The sequence below is a fragment of the Amblyomma maculatum genome, chromosome 11 (assembly GCF_055883805.1).
Source record: "Amblyomma maculatum isolate TAMU_Amacu chromosome 11, ASM5588380v1, whole genome shotgun sequence".
Classification (NCBI taxonomy): Eukaryota; Metazoa; Arthropoda; class Arachnida; order Ixodida; family Ixodidae; genus Amblyomma; species Amblyomma maculatum.
This window is the reverse complement of record NC_139354.1, coordinates 11553611-11581325: the sequence shown is the minus strand read 5'-3', so window position 1 is coordinate 11581325 and position 27715 is coordinate 11553611. Positions and strand designations below refer to the sequence as shown.

At 47.7% G+C, this 27715-nt stretch overlaps 1 protein-coding gene across 1 annotated transcript; it reads left to right on the top strand.

Annotated features, from left to right (window-relative positions):
- Positions 1-4619: 4619 nt before the first annotated feature.
- Positions 4620-6829, top strand: LOC146172864 (uncharacterized). Its single transcript, XM_084584908.1, has 2 exons — positions 4620-4940; positions 5292-6829. Exons 1-2 carry the CDS (start codon positions 4693-4695, stop codon positions 6808-6810), a joined length of 1767 nt encoding a protein of 588 aa, XP_084441034.1. The 5' UTR covers positions 4620-4692; the 3' UTR covers positions 6811-6829.
- Positions 6830-27715: the final 20886 nt, after the last annotated feature.

Sequence of the window (27715 nt, the reverse complement as noted above, 5' to 3'; positions counted from 1 at the left end):
GTCCATATACTATGTTGTGTGCTGGGAGCAGACTGAATGTTATCCTGGCTTTATTTGCAGATTGCGTCAACTTGCGAAGTGATACCCCCCAAAGCCTTCCGATTTCAAAGCATTCAGAACTCGCATGCTTTACCTATATGTTTCGCGCATTCGATCCACTTAAGCTTCCATCATATTCGAAAAAAACAAAAACAAAACGTTAAATTGTCTTTTAACGAAACGTCTATCAATTTTCCAAAAGGCGAACGCTAAACAGCTTTCCTTTCCGCCAAGTTACACCCGCTAGCAGGCGTGAAGCTGGTACATCAGGATTGGTGTGAAGAGTCAGGCGTAGTACAAGGTGTGAGCTGTGAGGGACTGCAGGTAAGTCTAGCACATGAGGCAGCGGCAGGTAAAAAAGATTTCCAAGATTCCACAAAAAACATTCTCATTTTGATTCAGTATTCTTTTAAGGGATAGAGTTTTTGCCGAAAGAAATTCATCACATTGCAGAGGTGATTTTGCAGTAACAGAACCAAGCTTTAATTCTGGAAGGTTTCCATTGCAATCATTCATCTCCATACCTCAAATTATACGGAGAATACTTCTTCTATAAGAACAGGCTCGAAATACAAAGGCCGTTTCGGGGGTCTGTGGATGATGATGCCATTAAGGCAGCCTTGACGCTTTGTGGGCAATTCCTTTTGAAGTAACTCTTCTGGATCCTTCTTCCGTCAATGGTCTTTGAGCTTGCGACTGCTTCAGTTTGGTCTGGGGATGCAGCTTTTCCTCGCGAAAGTCAATGGCCCAAAAAGTATCATGCTAAGAGGAGCTTGATGGCTTGGCGAACAAGAGCGCTCTATTAATTCGTGGCAGCTCATATCCTTGGTGGGTAGCTATAGATACGGGTTATAAGGCAGGCGCGGTCCTGGGCGCTTTCTTGGCGTAACAAAGCGGTTAGCTTCATCTTCTCTGAAGTCCTTGGCTGCGACCGAGAACACTCCTGCGTTGAGAGAGGTCACTTACGGGGTGAAGGTGCGCTTTTAGGTGCAGGTCTTGGCCATAAGCAGCTGCTTTCTCTGGCCGTTCAAGTCATGGCTCTTCACATTTTAGAGAGGTGGGGCTTGATGCCAACTCAAACTGCCGAGTCACTGCTTCTCCAAGATCCGTAGCCTGTAAAAGAAGTAATCTTTCTTGATGGTTGACTGGGTACCTATCACTTCTGCTTGTTTCTTGAGGAGTGCCCACCGGAGAAGTAGGCGAAAGATGGGCCGACTTAGAGTCCACTTCCACTGCTGCAGTCTGTCCCAGAGACATCCGGTGGAAATCTCGGTAAAAGTCTTGCAACCGTAGTTGTGGCGCTGCTGTTTTCGAATTCGGTAACCACAGATGTTGCATCGGGAATTGTGGTGAAGGTGGAGTCCCGTGTTCGTCCAGCGGGGAGGACGGGTATGGATCTCTGTAAGGCGAGCATTGTGCGGACTGCTGCACTGGTGATTTTTGTGCATCTGGCACTCCAACAAAACGAGGCGAAGACGGCTGCGCTAAGGACATACGTGCGGATTGCATGTCTATAGCTGTCGCCTTGGCATAAAACGGCGAAGACAGATGCGATTCTTTACCTTGCCGTCGTTTTGCTGTGGAAGTCCTCTCGGGGGATACCAGAGTCGGCGAAATTCGATGCGCAGATTGCATTCGGGTATCTAGAGCCGACGACGAATACGAGTCCCTGTTCGGCCACAGTTTTGGGCAAGTCACCCAGTTATATATGGAGTGCTTTTGCCACTGTGCTAGCCGTTCACACATCGCTTTCGGTGGCTCTCCAGTGAGAGCTTCGGCGCTAAAGGACAAATTCTCTGGCATCGTCGTTTTCATTTCAGATGAAGAACCATTCAGCTGAAGCGCACTCGTTGAATGCAGCGATACTCTAGTTGCAGGGGGCGAAATCGGTTGAAATGGCAACGTCCTCCAGTCAATAACTATCTTAGGTTTAAACTTAAGTTTTGAATCGGGCGATAATGAGGAGTTTGATGGGGGTGACATTTTCGTTATGTAAGGCATTCGTCTTGCGAAAGAGTACGAGATGCACAGAAAGTTTCGGTTCACTCGCTTTTTCCCCGCTGTTTGACGTGGGAAAATGTTGCCAGTATGCACAGAATCCCTCTGTGTACCATGAAGCCTAACTTTATCTCCTGTTTGCCGTGCCTGAATGTGCTGTACTGGACAGTACCGTTGTTTATGCTTGGTCTCAGCTTCTTGTCCCAGGTTTTGAAGGTGCATAGGCATAGTCACCTGAGCTTTGCTGAAAAGAGCTCCTTGCAATGCGTTATTCGATGCTTGCCGCGCCCGCAGGTTAAGTTGAGCAATAAATTGCTCCTTAGTGGGCGTCATACCTTTCTGGTCAGCAGGAAGGTTCATTGCTGGGTTCATATAGAATGTGGATGGTGGCACTGTTTCCTGCATCGGAACACTTCGCTCCGGTGATACTGCTGCTATTGGCAGCGGCGCAGATGCTCTTAGCGACATCACGCTGGGCTCTTCTGGTGGCGTTGTAGAGCTCACTTCACAAACCTGTGCCCTTTGTTCGAGGTTTTTCTCTGGTGCCTTTACAGCTGCCGTTGACAGTGGCCCTGCAGGTGATGTAATCGGTACCCCGGATTGCCGAACATATATCGGGGTCAACGGCAAAGATTGGGGACGCACAGCTTTTGCAGTACTTTCAACCGACACCTTCTTGCTGCATAAAACGGAGGGGGGTGGCTGTGCAGAACACGAAACTGAGCTCGCTTCTTTTGCATGTTGGCGGCTTGCATAGGATTGTCGGAGTGATGCTTCATTTGACCGGTGGCCTGGGATAGAGTTCAGTTGTTCATCTTCGTTAGGCTCTTTGTTACTTACAGAAACGAGGTAGCAGCGCTCCAGGTGATTATTGTCTTCATGGGAGCTTAACTGGTGCTTTACTCCACTATGTGCCTGGCCGCCGATGCCTTTTACACGTGCGTCCAAATCCTGTCTCTGAGGTGAACCTTCAAGAAGCGGAACAATGCACTGGTGCTTACTTGTCGGTGACGATGCTTCTGGTTGATGATGAACAAAGCCTTCTTGATCCGGTACCTGTCCATTGTCCTCGTCTGGTAAAGGTATTTGCAACTGTCCGCACTGTGTACCAAGAGGAGGACCCGAACCGTCGGCGAAATGCACGCGAGGTTGTGTTGGAATTTCGTGCTCAGTTATGATCCTTGAACCTGAACCGCCTTCAGAGAGCGACTGCGCTTTCGTCGGAGTAACTGCCATGAGGTAACGGGAGTAGCTGCGGCAAGAACTTGATCGCGCGTCTTATGAAAAGCAAATAGGCACTAAATGTTAGTTCTTTGTATATACTACAGCCCTTTATAATCGTCAGAGCGAAACGCAGCAGCTCGCCGCTGCTCCTGTATCACTGATTTTTCCGATATGATTGCAGTGCTCCTTGCGTGGAACGATTGTAACAATGAGTTCACGCGCCCTACATTCTTATCATAGGATCGGAGATATCATGACAGTAAAGCAGGCCATGGTCATGGGTTGCAACTGTATTGTCACAGCGCGCAAAAAAAGAAAGAAAACGCAATACGAAGATACAGAGAAGACCCAACAAAACTCTGAGTTTAAAAACACAGTGTTTTGTACGCAAAGTTTCTGCAAGTGTACTCTCCGACACTTAAGAGCCCATGACCTTGCCAAAAATAAGGCGGTACGTAAAGCCCTTCCTGATAGTGACGGAGAAACTCGTACGAAAAAAGAAGGCCATGATACAAAAAAAAGCGGCAAAAGAAAACTATACTGCATTCAGAGTGTACTAAAACGACGAAGTCCACTCGGAATGAGCATATAGTTTTCTATTTTAAGGCGAAAGCATTTAATGCCTCATACTGTCGTTAGCAGCCTTGTCGGCAAATGTGTCCGCGTGTCGAGAGCGAGAGTTAAAAATAAATAAATAAACCTCGTTTTCCACCGCAGAATCGACCCTCCATCCTTTCCAAGATACTTTGTTGGGCGAGTTGGTACATATTCATTATTATTTTAAACAGCGCGAACACGAAGACAAAGGACAAGATAAAAGAAAGCCACAGTACAAGCGCTTGTACTGTGGCTTTCTTTTATCTTGTCCTTTGTCTTCGTGTTCGCGCCTCCATCCTTTGTATCCCCAGCCCAGCGCTTTACCACAGCGCACGCCCGAGGCATCGAAGTTCACCGGCGTTCTATATTTCGTCTACAAGAAAGGAAAGACGCAGTATCTGTCACTCGCAGAATCCCGCTATCATTCTCACTGTAGACAAGGGGAATTATGAAGCTGGTGTGCTTTTTTTTATTTCTGTATTTACCGCATGCTGTGCATGCAGGTTTCAAAACGTAGTTAGTCGTGATCTGCCAGGTTGGTCGTTGTGTTCCGATAACCACGATTTATGTGCTTTCTGACCGATAGCGAATACATTCGCATCAAGTGCGCAGGCGTGAATGGGTTACTGTTACCACTCGTGCTAATAATATTACCAAGACGGCGATGCGGCGCTGGCTAAAGACATGAAGATGACATGGCACAGCGAGGGTGATATCGACAACCTACTACGTCACATGAAAATATATTGTCGGCTATATAATCTCCCGGACGCTTTCACACGCGAAGCAAACTGGTGGGCGAATCCCAACTGTCTGACACACACTGGTTGCACGATGGGCAACGCAGCCAGCAAAAGGGGGGCCCTGTCGAGGCAAAGTTCTTCTGTGGCACGTAGAAATGAGGAGCACAGACTTGCTGCAGCGGCGGGCTCGACAGGCGAGTCCAACGTTGTTTCTGTCCCGACAGAAACGGAACAATCTCCGGCCGAAGCGAGCGACGGAGCACGGAACAGCTGCAACGACGCTGGGTCTCAGCTTCTTGAGGCACCAGCATGCACCGACGCTACAAGACATCAGGAAAGGCAAGCACCGCAGCATATTTCACACTTCACGCCAGCGCGAACATTGTCGAGCTTATCTTCTTTTCATATTGCGCAAACCTCGTCAAGCACGTTAACAAATTCAGAGTTGTCAGGCGCTTCTAACCAATCCCAAAGATGTCAGCAGTCGAGAGGGTCAGAGGGGGGATTTCCCATACTGCGCCTGCTACCTATCTTTGACATGGACGGGTTTGGCGTGGAACCAAACTCCTTCCTGATTCCCGATTTGTGTGACCAGTCTTCTGCGCAAACCTTTAGCTCGGAGAGAAGAGACAGAGTCGCTCATGCAAGAAGTGAGCGTCTAGAATGTGAACCCGATTGCTTCTTTTGCAGACCTTCGGCTTCAGGATCGACTGCAGCTGCTGATAGTGCTGAGAAGCTGCCAGAACACAATGCAGAAGGCCTTCCATCTACTAACAGCTCCCCTGGCCGGACCACAAGCGGCGCGGAAGTCGCGAGTCTCTCGTCACCGCTTCCAAATACCCCAGCCGATCAAGAACAAGCCCCGCAAGGACCTCCAGATAACGCTGAGCTTCAGCTTGTTTCCAGCTTTGTAGAGCCGGAATTGCTGGACTGGTCGTCTGTTCCTGAACAAGAAATGCCGGGGCAGTCTTTCAGCGACCCAGACCGAACGGCTCCACAGCATTGCCTAGCCCTGGTTCCGTATGAACCACCTTTGTTAACGGCTTTGTTGCGCGTTAATCACACTTATGCTCAAGATCACGCATGCGACGGGACTCTGTCTTCAGCGGCGACCTTGCCGGCAACTGCAGAGGTTTACGATTTACTTGAACGGGTCACGGTTGAAACTCTGCAAGAAACGGAGCACTCGACAGGTTTCGTGCAGCCACGTGATTCGCCCCTCGCTGCCAACCACATTACGGTTTCGCATCCCGTACAGGAGTCATCGCACTCTTCAGGAGTACACCTGGTGCACCGGATGTCAGTGGTACGGAGCGAGCGCCTCGACTTCTCTCCTCTGAATGTAGTGCTGCGCCAGATCGATCGCTCAGACAGAAACCTGGAGAGGCGACTGCAAAGGTCATTCCTACGTGTCGCAGAGGTCTCCGAGCATGTGCATAGGGAAGAGCATGTGCACATTTCTCTCGTGCGTTCCCTCGGGCAACCAGTCGAGCTATTCACTCAACAAGTCCAAGAGTTCTCGGTGCAGTTCCAGCTCTTTACCACGCTTGTCGAGAACCGCCCGTCACGAGCCCATTGCTGCCCGCAACAAGGCTGGACCTGCGAACATATCGTTCATGTTTTTACGCAAGTTGTCGAGAGGTTCACCTACCTGAAGGAGATGTTTTCGCGAGATGTAATCCACCATAACCATGAGCAGCAATCCCTCAAGCAGCCAGGACCACGCCGGAGCCCTCAGAAGCAAGTTTCACTGCCCCAGATAACCATGGATGAAGTTCCATCTGAAATGGCCTTGCCACCCATTCCCGTAGATCTCGGTACTTCCAAGGACTGCGACTCGAAGAACTCGCAAGTGTCGACGCCAGGTACAGAACACCATCCAGACATAACTCGCGACGACTTCGACGTCGATTCAGACTACGAATCGCAGCGTCACTCCTCTGAGACAGTGACCCAGCTGTTGTACGAAGACACGGAGCACCCCAATGACTCCGATGCCACTTCACCAAGAGGGAGAGCTTTGTCGGCAGACGCCGCAGAGTTGCTGTCGGAAGAGCCGGAGCAGGAAGACGACACTGTGCAGTCTTCATTGCGAGGTTCGTCACAGCGAAGTACCTTGCATCGATTTTTGAGGTCTTTTTCAGTGAGAGGTCGGAAGAGCGATGAGAAGAAGCGTCATTCTGCGCCCGAACCGCCACGAGGCGAATAACAGAGACGGGCCACGGGCAGCCCGCACACAGTAAGCGATGGTCTTGCATGCTGTTTGTTGTCAGTTTGCTTCATCGTGTGTCTGTGCAATGTTTTCTTATTTTTGCCTTTTCCTTTTTTTTTCAGTAAACCCGACACAGCCTGGACACCTGCTTTTCCTGCAGGAACACCGCCGCCATATCAGCTTTCAGCGAAGCCCTGTTACTCCTTCAAAGTTGATAACCTGCATGTCTGGGCAAGCGCTGATGGCGGTCATTCTGTCGGCCGTTTCGTGTTCTTGTTTGTATCTCTTGGCGCGTCGAGTCTGGTATTCTTTGACGTGCGGTCTCCGCTAGAGAAACTACACGCAGTTTTCTTGGCAAACCTTTTTTAATGTACACTTGAATGTGAAACTGCGCGTTATCTGTTCTGCATGACAGACGCATTTAAAAGCGGGCAAGTGCATTTCTGCTACAACAAACTTGCGTTTGCAGTTCAGCAGTTTCAAGCTACAATGTTGCATCTCAAGGGTTTTTAATGATCGACTGACAAACCTTTTTCGTGAAAAGAGTGCTGAATGCGACCTGGTGCCAATAAAACTGTCGTCAAAATGTGTTGCCTCATCCGTCTCGCAAGAACATGCTGGAACCGTTGTGCCGGCCACGTGTTTAAACCCCACAACGTTAAGGGTACTGTGTCGCCGACGGCGGCGTTGATCTGATAGAAACGCTCTTAGTGGGCGACATGGCCATGACGTCACAGTCAGATGATCTCGCGCGACAATTCGAAATACCCCAGACTCTTACGTTAAACATCCCGTCACGCTTACAATGATAGTTCATAAAACTTTGCCTTTAACGCGAATTACAAATTGACGCAAGTATTAGGTATAGCTTCTAAAAAAAGAAAATTGCTTGAACGAAACATAAATTTTGGGTACGACTCGAATTCACGACCTAGAGTTTGCGGACCAGACACTTTACCGACTAAAGCAGCCCACTTGTCAGGTTCCGAAACAAGCGCGGAATTCATGGCGACCTTCCACATATTCAAAGCGGACTCATCTTTAACGCAGCCTATCAAGGTGGAGGGAAAAAGGAGGAGGGGGGGGGGGGGAGGGGCAGAGGGCAAGATAGGAGCAAAGTCACAGCTGTTAATTCAAAAAGAACTCACTTATTGCTTTGTAAGCATTCGCCGCAGAATAAACTCTTTTATTTTGCACACGTTGACGAAAACCTATTCTTTTTTGCTTCACGAGCACACAAAGGTCGCTGGAACACATTAGCCTTTTTGTTTTGTTTTTCGTATGAAAATCTTCCCGCAGTCCTTGTTCGAGTGTGACGACGGCTGCTTAATACACCTATATTGGTCAAATTTGGCTTACATTTTTTTTAGCGTTAGGTTTACATCGTTCACTGTTCGCACTGTTCATCGTTCGCACATAAATATATGTGCGAACGACAAGGTACGGTAGCACGAGCTGTCGGTATTGAACGTATGATTGAAACCCGTTTTTTATTCGGACTACTACCTCGAGCAGTTCTTTGCTTGAGATGGATTAGAACCAGTTTTGACATCTATGGAAAATGCCTCATCCAAAAAAAAACAGCGCGAACAAACGGGGTCGACAGGAAGAAACAACAGGAACAAGCGCTGACTCTCAACTAAAGTTTAATCGCCGAAAACACTATTATATAAGGTACATAAACAATAAAACACCAAAACCAGACCGCACGTGTTACTATGTGATGTCCAGATATGTAACTTCGCAGTCACGCAGGAGCAGGGAAGGTTTGCTGACACACAATCTTTCTTTCTTAGCCATATTATACGCCTCGATGATTTCCCTGGTCAACTGGTCGGGGTGTTTGTACAAAATGTCAGTAAAATGCAAAGACTGAAAACAGGATTGACACTCACGGCAATGATCAACTAGATTAGTGGAACGATTAGATTCTAATGAGTTGAGATGTTCTCTGAGACATGTGTTAATACATCGTCCCGTTTGCCCAATGTATACCTGACCACAGGACAAGGGAATTTTATAAACTACCCCTTTGGAGCACTGCACAAATCTTTTATCGTGTTTAACAGCACAAGATGCTACAGATTTATTAGGATTGCGGGACTTATTTTCTACCACTGAACAAATTTTATTGAGCTTATTAGGGGCCGAAAAAACATCAAAGTCATACCTATGGGCAACATTTTTAAGACCATGAGAAAGGCGATGTACATAGGCAAGGACTGCGAACTTTCTCCGTTTCTGTTCTTTCTGTGAAAGCGGCAGCAATGCCGGCGATTTAAGCTTTTTGATTATTTTATTGCAACCCAAAGTTATAAGCTCAGCTGGATAACCTGCTTCCCTAAGTCTCTTGGCCTGGTTATCGAAACTTTGTTTCATAGCAGGGTGACAGGATTTTGACAACGCAGAAGACAATGATGAAACAACAATTCCACATTTCACTACCTTAGAATGATGCGATTTATAGTTCAGCAGCGGTTTATTGGCCCGTGGTGCGTAATTCCAACACATGTGCCCCTTCCCTTCAGTCAAACACAAATCTAAGAATTGTATCTTGTTATCAACCGGTACCTCATGGTGAACTGCAAACCCCACGAATTAGCTTTGAATACTTCTGACACTGTAAACATGTGCCTAGCAAAGTCCGTTTTTTCAATGAGATTCAAAAAATCATCGACGTATCTGAAAATTTGGGACTGTGCCCCAAACAAATCTTTCTGGATACCTCGATCCACGAATGACAAAAAAAATTTCACTAAGAGCAGGCGCTACTCTAGACCCAATACAAACGCCCGCTTTCTGGGTATAGAGTGTGCCTTCCCATTCAACAAAGGTATAGTTCACATAAAAAGACAACAGTTCAAGGAACCCAGACACTGAAATACCGCAAACACTTATGAATTGTTCCTCATCATTGTCCGAAGTGATGCAATCAAAAACAGCAGTCATCATTTCCTTGTGTGACAGAGAGTATAACAAATCTACCCCGTCTATGCTAAAAGCTGAGCATGAGCCTGGGTTTTGCTCCTGTAAAAACTTGACGACACACTCACTCAGAGTTTGGTACCTTAAAAGGATCATTAATAGATAAAGCTGCCAAATGTTTCTGTTAATAGCCAGAAATTTCATGTTGCCAGGTACTCTTCTCCGTCACAATGGTCCTAAATGGTAATCCTGTTTTATGTGTCTTAGCAGAGAAGAAAATCTTTAAACAGTTACTTTTTGCCTTGATTACACTGCCTTTAAGTCGCTCCAGAGGCGCACACTTTCTGGGGACGCCACTCATGAGCTAAAGGTTTTTTCACTTTATTACCCTTAGCTATTGGCTTAAAACCATAGCAGGCTTCTTCTCAATGAACCGGAGGAGTGCAGATAAACATGAGAACGTCGTTCTTTTCTTGAATCCTTAGATTTTGTTGGCTTTGCCCATATGCTGATATGTATGTGGGCAAAGCCAACATTGCTTGGCAGCATCATGCGTCGTTCGAGGCTGCCAGTGGCTTCTCCCACTTCAAGTAACCGTTTCCTCGCTTACAAGATAGCGCCATCATGACATAACGATAACATCACGATAGCATGACGTCGTCATTTTGGTCCTAGCACGATGCAGTGCACTGCGGAAAAGTCTGAGCTGATACGTCACTTTATTCAACAGATTACAAATTTCGAATGCTCACACAAAAACGCTTCGCATTCTTCACCTGCAAGTTTCATACACTTGTCCCCTTTAAGCTCGTGAAATTCCAAGCGTATTCAGCTACCTTACAATGCACGCTATGTTTTACGCACTTTTATTTCACGGGTGGCATCACGTTTAAAGTGAGCGATGCGGAGTGTTTGAAATCCCCCCCCCCCCCCCTCTCCCTAATGTTATGTGGATTTTGAAACGCCGCTTTTACTTGATATCGGGTATCGTTGCCAATGAACCACATAATGCTTTCACATTAAAATGAAGAGACAGAATTCTGCCAACAGCAAGAACTACATCTTGCAAAAAAGGGAATCGAAAAAATACCAATTGCAGCCAACGATGCTGCGACCCGTTATTCCGGGACTGTAAACGAAGAATTTGCGATATTGAAGAAGGTCAACTGTACCACCTAACGGAAAATAGAATATCTGTGCGAGGGGGCAAGAACACACTTAGCAGCCCCGAGTAGCGTTGCTTCTGTGCAGCAATCGGTTAGTGCTCTGCTATTGAACGGGCATAACGTTTAGTACACAGCAGTTCCAATCACACTCATCATCATGCTTTTTTATCCCGAATGCATTAACTCGATCGAAACAATTGCGGTTTTTTCGTGAAGCCTGTGCCGACTTCAAGGGAAAGAAACTGCTGGAGCGGAGCGGATTCGAACCCTCGAATTTTGCGTAACAAGCGGCTACCCAACCTCATAGCTATTGCCACTGCCAATTACCCCGCATGTCTTCCTTGCACTTCTTCATCTTCTTCCTTGGTAAATGACACTCACGAAGGGGGATTGGTCAGGGTTCAGTGTGGACAGCCAAATAATCTGCAGATACTAGATTAGTGAAATAAATGAATTATCGCCTAAACAAAAAAAAAACCTGGGATTTAAGATCATAGAAGATCATAGATCGCGATGTGCATTGTATGATCGTAGTCTTTATCAATTTTCAGCAGTTCGCAGTGGATCCAAACACACCAAGTTGGTTTGCAAAGTCAAGCCATCTAATCTTTTTTTTTTTTTATTTATTTATTTACACCACGCAAGCCATTGGTCAGAGTAGGGTGTGTTCCCCTTTTGTGTTGCATTTTCAGACACGTCTAGACGAATGTCGGTCCTTAAGACAGCAAAATAACTTTTTCTCACATCATCGTTTTTAAATTTCAGGCCGCAATTATACCGCATAGAAAACATTCTACAATTTCTCCGAGCTGTTTCTTATTAGGTGGAATTATGAGGAGCCTTAGATTCAAAACCACCTTTAAACTAATTCATACTGTCCAAAAACTTAGCGCATTTCACCGTTTACAGTCCTTAAATACGACGCTGCGATAGCTATAGGCGCCATTCAGATGAGTGACTGCGTCGTTTTGTAGCGAGAGCAACATTCGGCTACCAGTCGAGCATTTCGCTGTAAAACCGCTCTGCAGGGAATGTGTGGAATGCGCCGCGGAGAGGAGGAGCAAGCACGAGGGGCATGACGTCAGATATTTGCTGTCGGGTTGGACTCGACCGCCGTTGCCGCGCGCAACGTTATGCTGTTGCCGCGTGCTAGCTATGCGCATGCGCAACTGCGTGTATTAAAGAAGGCGAGACACGGCCGCCGCAGCCCAGTCGTTTCACACGGAGGAGAGTCTGGCCGCTGTTTAGCGGAGGTATCGACAGGAGAGGTTCAATTCCTCGGATCCTGTAGTCCATGCCTGGCAATTCGCCATTAAGCAGAAAAAAGGATGAGTACCGAAAGGCCAAGCGAACAGCAGAGACGCCTGAACAGAGAGAAGAACGTCTCGCCAAGCGGAGACAGCGGAGACGCCAGGATGCAGAGCGTAACAGGCAGCTCATATCAGCTAAGATGGAGCCTTCGGAAGATCGTGGATCCGACGACAGCGACAAAAGAGGATGTAAAGGCCCGTCGTGTAACTGGTCATACCATTCGACTGTCAGAAAATTCATCTGTTCAACTGCGACTCGAACGTCATAAACATTTTGAACCTCCTCTAATTGAATTAAACAATACCAGAATAGAATTTGTGCAGTCTGTGAAAACTCTCGGCGTTTACTTTGCAGCAGATATGTCGTGGAAGGATCATATTAATTACGTAGTTCAGAAACTTTCCAGAACAGTTGGTATCATGCGCCGAAATTGCTTTAATTTTCCTACGTCAATTAACATGTTACATTACCACTCTTTGTTCTCTTCCATAGCCAACAACGGATGTATGGTGTGGGCAACAACAACAGCTGAAAATCTTAACAAACTCCCTGTCTTACAAAAGCGTATTGTACGCATTGCATGTAAAGTGCCGTATTTCTTCCACACTGCAAGCCTTTTCCATCAACACAACGTTATACAAATGAAGTCCATGTATCACTATAGGCTGTGCTATAAATATAAACTCGCCATAATGAAAAAGGATGACTTCTTACTTACACTTGCTGGGTTAGAGCAAAGCAGAACTGTGTATGATACCCGCGCAGCAGAACCTTGGCATGTTAAGAAATGCCGCACAAACTATGGCAAGCAAATGTTGCAGCATATCTTACCGACCCTTCTGAACCAGTTGTACTGCTCCGAAAATATAGATTTAACCAATATTTCTTTGAAAGAATTGCCTCAAATGTTCATGTAAAAGTACGTCTCTTTCTTTGTACCGACGATGTTGTTTTTTTTTTCCTAACATCTTGTTTGATGTATTGTACTCCACCGCCGTCAATGCTGCTCTGTAAGAGGAAGCCAGGACCTCTCAAGCTGTCTATACAGCTTTTTCCCTGGCTGTCCTCGCAACACCAGTTGCGGAAATAAACCTTCAACCAACCTTCAACCTTCAACATTTGAAGCAGACTTCGTGAACAACACATTTGGACACATGTGCAGTGTGTGAAGGACTGTGGCCGCGTGTTACTATACTGGTTATTGGACCGTCTTTTTTTCTGTGCACGAAATAAAAAATAATGATGCGTGACGACCATTGTCACTCATCATTGCTAAACAATATAAGCTCAACAATAGCTCGGCAACATGCCCGAAACCAGGGGAAAGTAGTTCTTGTTACGTTATGTAACACCCCGAAAAGGGGGTCTTTAAGGTAAATAAAGTGAATTGAAGTAAAGTATCTCCTGGCGTAGCCGAGCTAAGCCACTGCAATTGTTTTTTAATTCGATTTTAATTCTAAAGCCTTGCTTGGCTCATGATATGCCAATCTCGCGTGGGCGCAAGATGTGACCGCGAGCTTCCGCGGGATGTTAGAGCGGTTGTGTCTAACATTTAAGGAAAAAAAGTAATCCTCCACCGAGAATAAAACTCCTACCCCTCCGATCCCCAACCGAGTGCGTTAACCAAATACGCCAAGCAGGGGACGTAACACATCTTAGTTCTTGTCTAACGTTCCTGCTGTTCCTGCCGTCTCTATGGCAACGTAGGGGAGTGACGAAGACACCTTCACCCCGATCTCCAGGTGGGATGGGGTGCCCGGGAGTGGGGAGGGATAAGGCAAATAGAGGAGCCTTAGGGAGGGAACGCTACCCACGCCATCTGCCGTCAGTTAAGAAGAAGAAACCCCGTCGCGAGCACGAGCATCACTGCAGAGTGGAGCTATACTCACCTCGAATCTCTGCTCGAATCCAGCACGGAAGAAGCCGCTGTCCTGCACTGTGTGATCGGCAGGGTTCTGTCAAACACTATAGTAGAACCAGCCCGTAAGGCTTTCGCCTTATCAATTTTGGAGGTATTCTCGAGTCACGCGCCAGAATTTTACCCAACACGTAACTTTCAGAGTTTAGAAAGCTGAAGTAGCGCTCAACTCATGTGCCGGATGCAGGACGAATTCCGGCTTCTTTGGCTGCTTTTCGATGTAGGCAAAAAGCAAAGCCCCTAAAGGAAAGGTTAACAGCGCAAAAAGGCACTCATAAATAGGCACAAATAGACACACAGCCCCGGCGCTAACTCCTGTGTGTCTATTTGTGTCTATTTGTGAGTGTCTTCTTGCGCTATTAACCTTTCCTTTATGCGACTATGCACCAAGTAGCCCAGCAATCAGGTTTAAAAAGCAAGACTCTCGTGTGCTGCGCGATGTGAGTGAAAGTTAAAGAACCCCAGTTCAGTTCAGTCGTTCAGTCGTGTCCGACTCTTCGTGACCCTATGGACCATGTCACGCCGCGCTTTCCGGTCTCTCACTATCTTCCTAACATCACATAACTTCATCTGCAGTGCCTCGAGGATGCCATCTAACCATCGCGTTCGCTGCCTACCCCTTCTCCGGCGACCCTCAACCTTTCCCAACATCAAATCTTTCTCCGGCGACTCCTCTCTTCTCATCAGATGACCAAAGTAGCTGAGCTTTAACTTTAGGATTTGACCCTCCAATGAGCAATCAGGGTTTATGGTCGACAATATCGACTGATTTGATCTTCTTGCAGTCCAAGGAACTCTCAAGAGTCTTCGCCAGCACCACAATTCAAACGCGTCAGTTCTTCGGCGGTCAGCCTTTTTCACAGTCCAACTCTCGCATCGATACATCACAACTGGAAAGACCATAGCAATTGCTCTCTTTCCCAGAAGCAGGCGTCTCCTAATTTCATGGCTGCAGTCTCCTTCCGAGGTAATCTTGGAGCCCAAGAAGAGAAAATCTGTCACAGCTTCCACTTCTTGTCCATTGACGCTCCAGGACTTGATAGGGCAAGACGCCATGATCTTTGTCTTTTTAATGTTCAGTTTAAGCCCAAACTTCTCACTCTCTTCTTGTACGCGCATCATAAGTATCTTGAGTTCCACTTCACTTCTGCCATTAAAGTGGTATCATCCGCATATCTAAGGTTGTTGATAAGTTTTCCAGCAATCTTCACTCCAGCTGAAGACTCGTCCAGACCGGCCTTCCTCATGATGCACTCTGCATATAGGTTAAATAGGCAGGGCGACAGTATGCAGCCTTGCCTCACTCCTTTCTCAATCGGAAATCAATCAGTAAGACCATGCCCAGTTCTGACTGTGGCCTCTTGTCCTTCATACAGGTTCCTGAGGAGACAGATGAGGTGAATTGGAACTCCCATCTCTTGAAGAGCTTGCCACAATCTGCTGTGATCTACGCAGGCAAACGCTTTCGCATAATCAATAAAGCAGAAGTAGATGGGTTTCTGGAACTCTCTTGCTTTTTCCATGATCCAGCGAAGGTTGGCAACTTGGTCTCTAGTTCCTCTGCCCTTGCGAAACCCAGCTTGCACGTCCGGAAGCTCCCGATCCACATACTGCTGCAGCCTTCCTTGGAGGATTTTCAACATCACCTTGCTAGCATGCGAAATAAGCGCGATCGTGCGGTAGTTGGAACAATCTTTGGCACTGCCTTTCTTTGGAATGGGGACGTAAACTGACCTCCTCCAATCATGTGGCCACTGCAGGGTTGTCCAAATCTTCTAACATAATGTATGCAGGATGTTAACAGCGTCATGGTTGAGGTTTTGAAGCAACTCAGCTGGAATGCCATCAATTCCGCTAGCTTTGTTCTTAGCAAGGCTGGCTAAGGCCCGTTCAACTTCACTCTTTAGGATGCCCGGCTCAAGATCAGTGATCACAACCGTCTTATGTTGGGTTTGCACATTCGGGTCCTTCTTGTACAGTTCTTCTGTGTATTCCTGCCACCTCTTCTTTATCTCTGAGGCTTCAGTGAGGTCCTTGCCTCGTTTGTCCTTTGTCATGCCCAGCTTAGCATAGAAGCTTCCTTTGATATCTTTGATTGTCTTATACAGAGCTCTTGTGTTCCTTAATTGACTGTTGTCCACAACTGCTTGGCACTGCATGTTCAGGAAGGCATTCTTATCTCTCCTTGCTATTTTCTGAAAATCCGCATTGATAACCTTGTATCTCTTTCCTCCATAACTTTTGCCATCCTCCTTTCCTCAGCTATTTGCAAAGCCTCTTCCGATAATCAGTTTGCTTTCTTGCATTTCTTTTGCTTTGGAACTACCTTAGTAGCAACTTCTTGTATTATATCACGAACATCAGTCCACATCTCTTCGGGCTCTCTGTCTTCTAGATCTAATTCTTGAAATCGATTCCTCACTTCCACAGCATATTCTAATGGAATTTGATCCAGATCATACCTGAAAGGCCTTCTAGTGTTCTGCGTTTTCCTCAATCGAAGCTTAATTATAGCAACAAGAAGCTGATGATCGGTTCCACAATCGGCCCCAGGCCTTGTTTTTACTGCTTGTATAGCGCTTCTCCATCTCTGCCGGCAAAGAATATAATCGATCTGATTCCTGTACAGACCGTCCGGTGAAGTCCATGTGTACAGGAGCCTCTTGTGCTGTTGAAAATGAGTATTCGCTATGGTCAGGTTGTTTTCTTGACAAAACTCTACTAGCCTCTGCCCAGCCTCATTTGGCTCGCCAAGACCGAACTTGCCTATAATTCCGGATATTTCTTCACTCCCGACCTTAGCATTCCAGTCTCCTATGAGAAAAACGACGTCTGATGATGGGGTGCGGTCTAAAAGGCATTGTAGGTCCGCATAAAATCTCTCAACGTCAGCTTCTTCAGCAGTAGTAGTCGGTGCACAGACTTGGATAACTGTTATGTTGAAAGGGTGACCTTGGATCCGAAGTGAAACCATTCGGTCGTTTTTGGGGTTGTACCATAGCACTGCTTTGCCCATTCTTCTGTTTACTATGAGAGCAACCCCATTCCTTCTCTTTGATTCGTGCCCACGATAAAAGACATAATGGTCGCCGGAGCTAAGTTCTCCCATTCCGGTCCACTTGAGCTCGCTGATACCCAAGATCCCCCCAAAGAACCCCAGGGGGTCGAAATTTCCGGAGAACTCTACTACGGCGTCGCTCATAGCCTGAGTCGCTTTAGGACGTTAATCCCCATAAACTAAACCAAAAAGTTTACGTAAGTGACAATATTATGGCAGTCTTGTTTGGGTCAGATTAGTGCGTTTTTGACAGAAGACGTAAAACGGAGCAGTTGTAAAAAGAGAGTTATTCACTGTGCAGCATAGCAAAGGCGAAGTGAAAAAAGGGATCATTACGGGTGGGATTTATTGGCGAACAGAATCCAATCTTCTTCTTTTTTTTTTTTTAGTGTTGACCAAAAAGCTTACGTAAGTGACGGTATTATCGAAGTCTTGTTTGGGTCAGATTAATGCGTTTTTGAAAGAAGACGAAAAGTGGAGCAGTTGCACACTGTGCAGCCTAGCAAAGGCGAAGTGAAAAAAGCGATCATTACGGGTGGGATTTATTGGCGAACAGAATCAAATTTTTCTTTTTTTTTTTTTTTTAGTGTTGCTTGCGTCCCACCGTTCAAGCTCAGCAAGATAGCCAGAAGTGAAACACGAATTCCTTATTCGATGAAATAGCCCTGCCTCATGCAATAATATTTACTGCCCTCTCCGTTCAACCCCGCGAATACTTTTCGCGGTGGACCTATTTCGGGCTTCGACATGGTGCGCACCGTGTAAGCGTAGAGAAGTGCCACTGCAGAAAGAGTCGAGTCGTTCATGGTCGACATGTCCTTCATTTCTTTTTCTTGCCCTTGAGACGAAAGGGCCAGAACATGAACTTCCTGTTGCTGCTAGTCAGGTCAAGGCGTATGGTGACGTCGTTGCCCTCAACGACTGTTACATTTCCCGGGCGCTGTTCTGTGGTGAGGTTCCGTGTGTTGCTAACGTCCGATGCCGTAATGTCCGTAGAAGGCAGGTTCAACAGACGCCGCACAGACGATGCACTGGATGTACTCACGCCGGCCACCTCTGCAGCGTTGGCGCCTTCTTGATAAGGAGGAGAGGACGTCTCGGCCTCTCTGGTTGCTTGCGACGGTGCAGCTCCGGCCTTCTGCATTTCCGGCTGAGCTTGTCCGGCGACCGCCAGCGAGCTCGGCTTCGAAGACGGCGCTGCCTTCTTCTTGAGAGACCTCTTGGCACCCTTGTGGTGTTTCTTATGCCCCAAGCGGCCCGAACGGATACCGTGAGTTGCAGCGGCTTTGTCAAACATCTTCTCGGTACTTTCGGGGGGCAACGGAGGAGATTTCACGTCTGTTTCATCTCGCGCGTCGTCTCCTGGTTGATGGGACGAAGTCTCCTCGGCCGCTGCTGCCAACCTTGACGTGTGCTTCTTGGCGTGCTTCTTGTGTCGCTTGGTCGATGAGTGACCCGGCGCTGCAAGGCTGGATGTCGATGCAACCATTTCTACTGCTTCTTCAACCTGCGACCATGGGCCAGCTTTTTTGCTGCTTATTGCAGACTCCTGGACGCGTGGTGATAGAATTTTGGCCTCCTTAAAAGTTCCGTGTTTTGTTGAACCTGCGGCGAACAGTGAAAGACAGCATTAGGTGTGGCACCAATTCCAAGCATAGTATAAAAACAAATAGAATAGGTTTCGAGGCAAGTGTATGTTCCAGTATCCCATGGTGAGTGGCTGGTCTCAATTTTAGAGCGTGCAATTTTTTTTTCGAACGGCTGAACTCGTACCCATTTAGTGTTACTTAGCTTTCACTCCACCTTCATTCACGCGTCTTATTTTGCATTCACTGGGAAACATACGGAAATCTCATCGTTGAATTAGATTCAGCAATTATAGTTTCCATGTGCTTGCTCAGGCCCCAACCGCAGGATGAATGAACGGTGATTACTACTTGTAGTAAGCGTAGTTTCTTCATTCCCGACACAAGATGTTTTTGTTCGCAGGTTCAAATAGTTTGTTTTGTGAGAGACTCGCTTGGTTGACGATGCCCTACGTTACGGGGCTAATGGCCTCGCATTTTCATCAAGGGCAACCCATACCTGCCGGTTACGGTTCGATGGTTCAGACTGAGAGGGTCACGAGGAGAAACCAGAGAGTCAGGAGAAACCAGAGAGTCAGCGTTGCGAGCAGGTTATTCACGCTCTTGGCGGCATAAGAGCGCTACACCGCAAGAGATAGGGAGCGGCGCGATCATAAAATATATAAAAAACGCGCCTTCACTACCTCAGCGTCATTGTGTTGAGCCGTAAAAGCCCTTTGAGGTGCTCCATAAAGTCCACAAATCAGAAGAGTGACCCTCTTTTCCTCGAACAGTTTTAGCACTTTAAGCAGATTTGACTGCTCGACCACACGGTAAATATCAGCTCATAAATACCATTACGCTTCATCATATCTAGCAGGGTGCTCAAAGACTGCCTGGTTTCTAATTTTCTTTCCTTTTTTGTTTAGCCATTCTTGAGTTCCTCTGGTGTGTGATCTCGCATCCAGTACAGCGCTGTTTGAGGCATGCTTTAGAGATAACTTCCTCCTGTGCTGAAGAACCAAGAACAGATAGTCGTTAGGATAGGCTTTCCAAGCTAGTTAATACTATCGTTTACTGGTTGGGGCATGCTAGATTACCTGGCTTCGGCATAGGAACGTTCTGCGAGACAGTGGCCTCCTTTGTCTCATTTTCAAGGGTTGCATCAGTTGGAAGCTTCAGAGATGCCGTCACACGGTCTTCCGTCGATTCACTGCTGGTCACAGCTGGCTGGCTGCGACTGGCTGAATAACTGGCCATGTCGTGTGAAGGTCCTTGGCTTTCGACGCCAGCTCGAGGCTCTCGGTCCTCAGCCTTAGACCCGGCCGGTTCCGCTCTTTTACCACGCCGCGCTACTTTAGACTTGCGTTTTCCTTTCTTCTTGTGAGCTCGTGCCTTTCTTCTTCTTTTTTTAACCTTCTCTTCCTTCTCAACGGCAACGGGTGGGCTTACAGTCCAAGAACTCTCTTCGGTTGACAGCCTCTCATCTTTACAAAGCGCGGTTGTCGTCGAAACACTACTGAGTGGTAATTGATTGCTTTTACTGGCACTTGTAGGTGACTCCAACGAACCGATTGCCGGCGATGTTGGTCCCACCCGCTGTGCTTGCTCTGCGTTTGGCAACTCGAGTGTTTTCTTCTCGGTCTCCTTGCTAGAGTGCAAAGTTGATTCAATCGATGGTTTTGAGCCCCTCCTGGTCGTAATATGTTCTTTTTTTAAAGCACTGTGCTTCGGCGGCCCTTCAGTCGATGTCGTCACGTCTGATACGATGCCCGGTGAACTCATGCTAAGTATCTGGTTTCGTTTCTCGCTAGAAACGGACCCTGTCTCCTCGGTCTCCGTCTCAGACTGGCGGCGGAAATCCGGCGGTGGGGACGCACCACCTTTCTTGCGGCCCCCTCGTATGACCCTGAACGCCTTCAGGCTGTCGTTGTCTGCCCGAAGCTCCTGGGCCAGAATCTTGCCTCCGCGTTTCGCAGCTGGTGCAGCGGCCTCCTCAATGCCCGAGCTTTCACCGGAATTCGACGAGTCACCGGTGTCTATGACGACGCCGCGAGCCTGGGGCAAGGCTTCCATGTCCGCTAGTGGTGTGCCACCGCCGCCCAACTTCCTGCGGAGGGTCTTCTCCTTCTTGGAGATTAGAATGGATCCACCTTGGCGTGGTACTCGTCGCTTCTTGCTGGAGGCAGAACAGCCGCTGCCTTCCAGGAATTTGCGACGGGTCTCGCGAATCTTCTCGATTCGCTCTTGTTGCCTGCGGTTGCGCCTCATCTGGGTGTACAGGTCGCCCTGGAAAGCCAACTCATTTTGCTGCGAAGTGCTGGGCTCGGACGACGTGTCCCCAGGATCGCGGTTGACCCGCGTGAACGCCTCGTCGTCGGTGGCGACGCTAATGTCGCTGAGGTGCAACGCGGAAGCCTCTCCGAGCTCGGCGTCGCTGCCTGCCTGAGCTCTCGAAGCGAAGCCGGAAGTGAGCGCGTCACCGATGGTCCTGGAGAGCCGTCGTACCGGTCTGAACAGGGTACCCAATGCACCCGATTCCCACAACTGGACCAACACGGGCCCATACTTGTCATAGAACAGCGCCGGGTGCAGCGTCCATGCCATACCAGCCATGATTGAAAGAGGAGTTCAGGACCCTGCCAGCCGCTCCTGATTTTTGTTAAGGGCCGATGGCCGTGGCCGATGGCAACTGGGTGACCGCTCTCGCGTGCCACTGTCACGTGGTCACCAGCTTTTCTTTTTCGCCTTTGACCAAATAAATGAGTGCCGAAATTTTGTAACCATTATATCGTATTTGTTTTTTAACCCACTTTGCGGATATCTTTGTATTTGCACAATGCTTCTTGCACAATAAATAAATAAATAAATAAATAAATAAATAAATAAATAAATAAATAAATAAATAAATAAATAAATATCCGCCTAAAGACCATCTCTACTGTTCAGAACTACTATAGTAATAGGTAAGCAGCGAGGGAAAATAATTCACGGGAAAGCTAAATATTAAAACGTTGATTATGGTTCTTGTGGACAGCGTCGAAGCAGTTGCAAGTCGTCATCGACAGATCCGCTTTCCACTTCTGCTCAAGTCGGCTTCGGAGTGAGCGCTCTAGTGAGGTTTGTAGGGGGCGCTAACTGTCACGTCGTATCCGAGGAGGGCATTTTTTTTTCCTTTCCCGCGACCAGCGATTCTGTTGATGCTACACTTGTCGCTGCAAGAGCGAAGAGAAAACTGAATTATCAGCTAAAATGGCGAGAATTGGGCCTAGTTGGTTATTCATATTGGTTTCACCGCGCTAACACATTGAACGACAGAAAAGACAAACACCACGCGCTCCGTGGTGTTTGTCTTTTCTGTCGTTCAATGTGTTAGCGCGGTGAAACCAATATGAATTATCAGTCTGTTACAGTTCCTGAGTTTGCTCAAGGGCAACTCCGGTGGCTTTTTCATCATTTCGTATTTTTAGTTGAATTACATTCCTCGGCATTCCCATGACTCCAACACAGAAAACCGTTTTTCAAAATTCCAGTTAGAAGTATTTAAAAAAAAAAACAGCAAATCGAAACCGAAACTGCTTTCACGGCCAGAAACGACGTCCCAGTTGTTGTTGTTGTTATGAACTTTATTTTTCCACCGATGTAGGAGGCCCCCTACTCCCCGCCCCCGGCACGCAGGCCTATGGGACGGAGGCCGGGGCCTCCGCGACTGAAGACAGGCGAAGTGACAGTGTTTCTTCGCGGCTTCAGCCGCCAGGCGGACAGCTTGCTGCTGGTTGGCGGGGGACTCGCTCCGCAGTAGCAGTTCCCAGGCTTCTCTACTGTTTATGTTTTCCTTGGCGCCAGGGGAATCAAAAAGGTATGGGGGAAAGAGAAAGATACAAGGTTCTCAATGCGGATTTTCAGAAAATAGCAAGGAGGGATAAGAATGCCTTCCTGAACATACAGTGTCAAGCAGTTGAGGACAACAGCCAATTAAGGAACACAAGAGCTCTGTATAAGACAATCAAAGATATCAAAGGAAGCTTCTGTGCTAAGCTGGGCGTGATAAAGGACAAACAAGGCAAGGACCTCACTGAAACCTCAGAGATAAAGAAGAGGTGGCAGGAATACACAGAAGAACTGTACAAGAAGGACCCGGATGTGCAAACCCAACATAGGACGGTTGTGATTACTGATCTCGAGCCGGGCATCCTGAAGAGTGAAGTTGAATGGGCCTTAGCCAGCCTTGCTAAGAACAAAGCTAGCGGAATTGATGGTATTCCAGCTGAGTTGCTTCAAAACCTCAACCATGACGCTGTTAACACACTGCATACATTATGTCAAAAGATTTGGACAACCCTGCAGTGGCCACAGGATTGGAGGAGGTCAGTTTACATCCCCATTCCAAAGAAAGGCAGTGCCAAAGATTGTTCCAACTACCGCACGATCGCGCTTATTTCGCATGCTAGCAAGGTGATGTTAAAAATCCTGCAAGGTAGGCTGCAGCAGTATGTGGATCGGGAGCTTCCGGACGTGCAAGCTGGGTTTCGCAAGGGCAGAGGAACTAGAGACCAAATTGCCAACCTTCGCTGGATCATGGAAAAAGCAAGAGAGTTCCAGAAACCCATTTACTTCTGCTTTATTGATTATGCAAAAGCGTTTGACTGCGTAGATCACAGCAGATTGTGGCAAGCTCTCCAAGAGATGGGAGTTCCAATTCACCTCATCTGTCTCCTCAGGAACCTTTATGAAGGGCAAGAGGCCACAGTCAGAACTGGGCATGGTCTTACTGATTGGTTTCCGATTGAGAAAGGGGTGAGGCAAGGCTGCATACTGTCGCCCTGCCTATTTAACCTATATGCAGAGTGCATCATGAGGAAGGCTGGTCTGGACGAGTCATCAGCTGGAGTGAAGATTGCTGGAAAACGTATCAACAACCTTAGATATGCGTATGATACCACTTTAATGGCAGAAAGTGAAGTGGAACTCAAGAGACTTCTGATGCGCGTACAAGAAGAGAGTGAGAAGTTTGGGCTTAAACTGAACATTAAAAAGACGAAGATCATGGCGTCTTGCCCTATCAAGTCCTGGAGCATCAATGGACAAGAAGTGGAAGCTGTGACAGATTTTCTGTTCTTGGGAGCCAAGATTACCTCGGAAGGAGACTGCAGCCATGAAATTAGGAGACGCCTGCTTCTGGGAAAGAGAGCAATGGTTAGCCTTGACCGCCTAGTAAAGAGCAGAGACATTAGTCTGCCAACCAAGATCCGTATAACCCGTGCTATGGTCTTTCCAGTTGTGATGTATGGATGCGAGAGTTGGACTGTGAAAAAGGCTGACCGCCGAAGAATTGACGCGTTTGAATTGTGGTGCTGGCGAAGACTCTTAAGAGTTCCTTGGACTGCCAGAAGATCAAATCAGTCGATATTGTCGACCATAAACCCTGACTGCTCATTGGAGGGTCAAATTCTAAAGTTAAAGCTCAGCTACTTTGGTCATCTGATGAGAAGAGAGGAGTCGCTGGAGAAAGATTTGATGTTGGGAAAGGTTGAGGGTCGCCGGAGAAGGGGTAGGCAGCGAACGCGATGGTTAGATGGCATTCTCGAGGCATTGCAGATGAAGCTATGTGATGTTAAGAAGATAGTGAGAGACCGGAAAGCGTGGCGTGACATGGTCCATAGGGTCACGAAGAGTCGGACACGACTGAACGCCTGAACTGAACTGAGGGGAATCAAGGCATTGCCAGATTATGTGATCAAGAGTACCCCTTTCTCCGCAGGTTTCGCATTTATCGTCCGCCTTTTCCTCCACTTGCGTGTGGAAAAGCCAGACGGGACTTGGGAAATTCCCAGCTTGCAGGCGCCGCCAAGCGACGGCCTCCTTGTTAGTTAGCGTTCGGTCCGGTGGTGGCAGGGACCTTCTGCTAAGTCTGTAGTGTTCTAAAATTTCCTTATAAGTTTGCAGCCTCTCGTCCATCCCATCGCAATCAGGCGGCTCTACGGCTGCCCGGAAGTAGAGAGCTCGGGCTAGCTCGTGCGCCGCCTCGTTGCCAAGGGCGGACTCGTGCGCGGGGGTCCAAATAATTCGAATCTTTCTTTCAAGTTTTTCTTTCTCTAAAATTTTGGCTGCCTCCGTCGAGACCCTCCCTTTTCCAAAGTTCCAGACAGCTGTTTTGCTGTCACTAATAACTATGCTGGCTTCCGTTCCAATGCAAGCGAGCGCTATTGCAACTTCTTCAGCCGTGTCTACATTTCGGCTTCTAACGGACGCGGCGGCGGCGGGCACGCCGCGGCCGTTGACGACCACAGCCACCGCCGCCCCCGACTTCCCGCTAGCCGCGTCCACGTAGGCGACCTCCCCCGGCTTCATTTTCCCCGCTTTCTTTGCGAGCGTCTCGGCCCTCTTTTGTCTCCTCTCCATGTTGTACGTAGGGTGCATGTTTTTAGGTAGGGGGGGCACTATTATATATTCGCGACACTCTCGTGGAATGTCTACTTTGTGGCTTGTTCCTCTATCTGACTGCAGTCCCAACCAGCCGAGGATGGTTCTGCCCGTGGTGGTTCTGCTTAATCTTTCTAGTTGCGCCATGCGCACAGCCTCCGCTAGTTCCGTCCAATTGTTGTGCACCCCCATTTCGAGGAGGCGTTCAGTCGAGGTCGAGATGGGTAGTCCCAGAGCCCTCTTCGCGCATCGTCTGATGAGTGTGTCTATTCTCTGCTTTTCGTCTGATCTAATGTTTAGGAATGGTGTGGCGTAACATATGCCGCTAGTGATGTAAGCCTGCATTAGTTTCAGGAGGCTTCGTTCCTTAAGGCCCCGACCCTTTAGTGCGATTCTCCTGAACAGACCCGTGACTTGCGTGGCGTACGCGTTCAGTTTCTTTACCGTTGTATCGTTGTACCCATCTGCTTGTAGAAACAGCCCCAAGATCCTAATTTGTTCGACTTTTGGCACTATTTGGCCGTCTACTGTTACGCTGATGTTTATCTGGCGTTTACACCTGAGCGCCTTCGGGTTGTAGATAAACAGTTCCGATTTTTGTGGAGAGCACGAGAGGCCCCTTTCGGCCGCGTAGGACACCACGGTGTCCGCCGCCGCTTGCAAGCGCTCCTCGATGCTCGCGTCACTCCCCTGGGTAACCCACAGGTTGACGTCGTCCGCGTACATGCTGAATTTCAAGTTTTCCACTTTCCTCAGTTCTGCCGGGAGGTTTCGCATGGCAACGTTAAAGAGGAACGGGGACAGCACCGAACCCTGTGGCGTACCCCTGCTTCCTAGTTTGACGGTGGAGGATTCAACGTCCTGAAACTTTATCGTTCTACCCGACAGGAAGTCTTTTACGTAGTCGTACGTTTTCTTTCCGACTCCCAATTCTTGGAGGCCAGAAAGAATTGCCGCGTGTTTTACGTTATCGAACGCCTTTGTCAGGTCTAGACCTAGTAGTACCCTCGCGTCCCTGGTTTCGCTTTCTATGATATCGTGTCTCAAGCGGAGCATTACGTCCTGTGTGCACAGGCCGGGCCGGAACCCAACCATTTCGTGCGGCCACAGGTCGTTAAGCTCCATGAAACGCGTTACTCGCGTTTGGACTACCCGCTCCATCAATTTCCCTATACAGGATGTTAGAGAGATTGGTCGTAAGTTCTCTAGTTTAGGGGGTTTGCCTGGCTTCGGTATCAAAATTACGTTTGCCGTCTTCCACTGTTGTGGGAGGCGGCCTCTGTCCGATACGATTCTCATGTATTTGGTTAGCGCGCGGATGGAATTATCGTCCAAATTTCGGAGAACCTTGTTTGTGATTCCGTCTGGGCCGGGAGCCGATTTTGTTTTTAGGCCTAATATTTCGGCGCGAACCTCCGCCTCCGTGATCGGCGCGTCTAGGGCCTCGTTTAAGGGTCCTTCGTAATCCGGCAGGGGTAAGGTTTGTGTGTCGCCTACGTACATGTTAATTAGTTTCGCCATGAGTTTCCCGTCCGTGCCCTCGAACGCGTGTCTGGCTTTCGTCAGTCTTATGCCCGATTGAGTTTTCGAATTGTCAGGATCAAGTAGGTGTCTGAGTAGGCTCCACGTATTAGAAAGGCTCATGTTCCCTTCCATCTCGTCACACCTACTACACCAGTTTTGTTCGCAAAGTTTTACTGCGTAATCTTCAATCTCTTTGTTATATCTTGCTATCCTTCGCCTAAGGTTCCAGTTGATAAAATGGTGACGTCACACTCGGTATTAGTAAAGCACTCGTACGTGTGTTGGATGGTGAAAATCAATTATGGAAATCCTGACTCACTGCATAAAATGTCTGAGGTAGTTCGATATAAGCCTCACAATTTCATTATCACGCGGGAAGTGGCCAGTAACGCCGGCACACTGTTTTTGATGTCAGAAACTAAGTGTTGCCAACAGAAATACTCACAACCTAAGCCATGAAAACGGCATATTTTAAAGCCGTGTTGCGCGTGAATAGATTATCGTACAGCGACCAAATTTTGTAGAATGCGCCAGGATGGAGAGGATAACCTATGGTAAACGCAGATATCTGGGCAGGTTCGTAGGGATACATAGCAAATAAGAGCACAGAAACACAGATGGATGTTTTTATTTTTTTTTTATTTTGTAGGATTGTATTTTTATTCATACGTACTATTTTGTTTTGCCATGTGTACTTTCCTTCTTGGAGCTAAGAAGTTGAAGTGAGCGCCTCTTAATTGTATCCTTATTATCTCTGTTGTCCGTGTTTCTGCGCTTTTGTAAGCTAAGTTATTGGATCAGAACACCAATAGCACCAGGGATAGTGAAGATGGTGTTGCTGTGGCTAAAATCTTTCAGCCGACCGATACAAGCGATGGACCCTAGGCTTGGAATTTTGTGACATAATTTAGTGACATAATTAAAGGCAATAAAATTACAGAACGAAAGGAAGAAAGACCCTGACTTTTGAGAGAAACTTCGTTCCGTGAACCCGTTTTCATTCAAGGCGTAA

Bases quoted from the DNA above. Each gene is read 5' to 3' on its own strand.
- LOC146172864 (XM_084584908.1), top strand. From the start codon at position 4,693: ATGGGCAACGCAGCCAGCAAAAGGGGGGCCCTGTCGAGGCAAAGTTCT. The intron at 4,941-5,291 runs GCAAGCACCGCA...CTTCTTTTGCAG, and splicing joins GCTACAAGACATCAGGAAAG to ACCTTCGGCTTCAGGATCGA.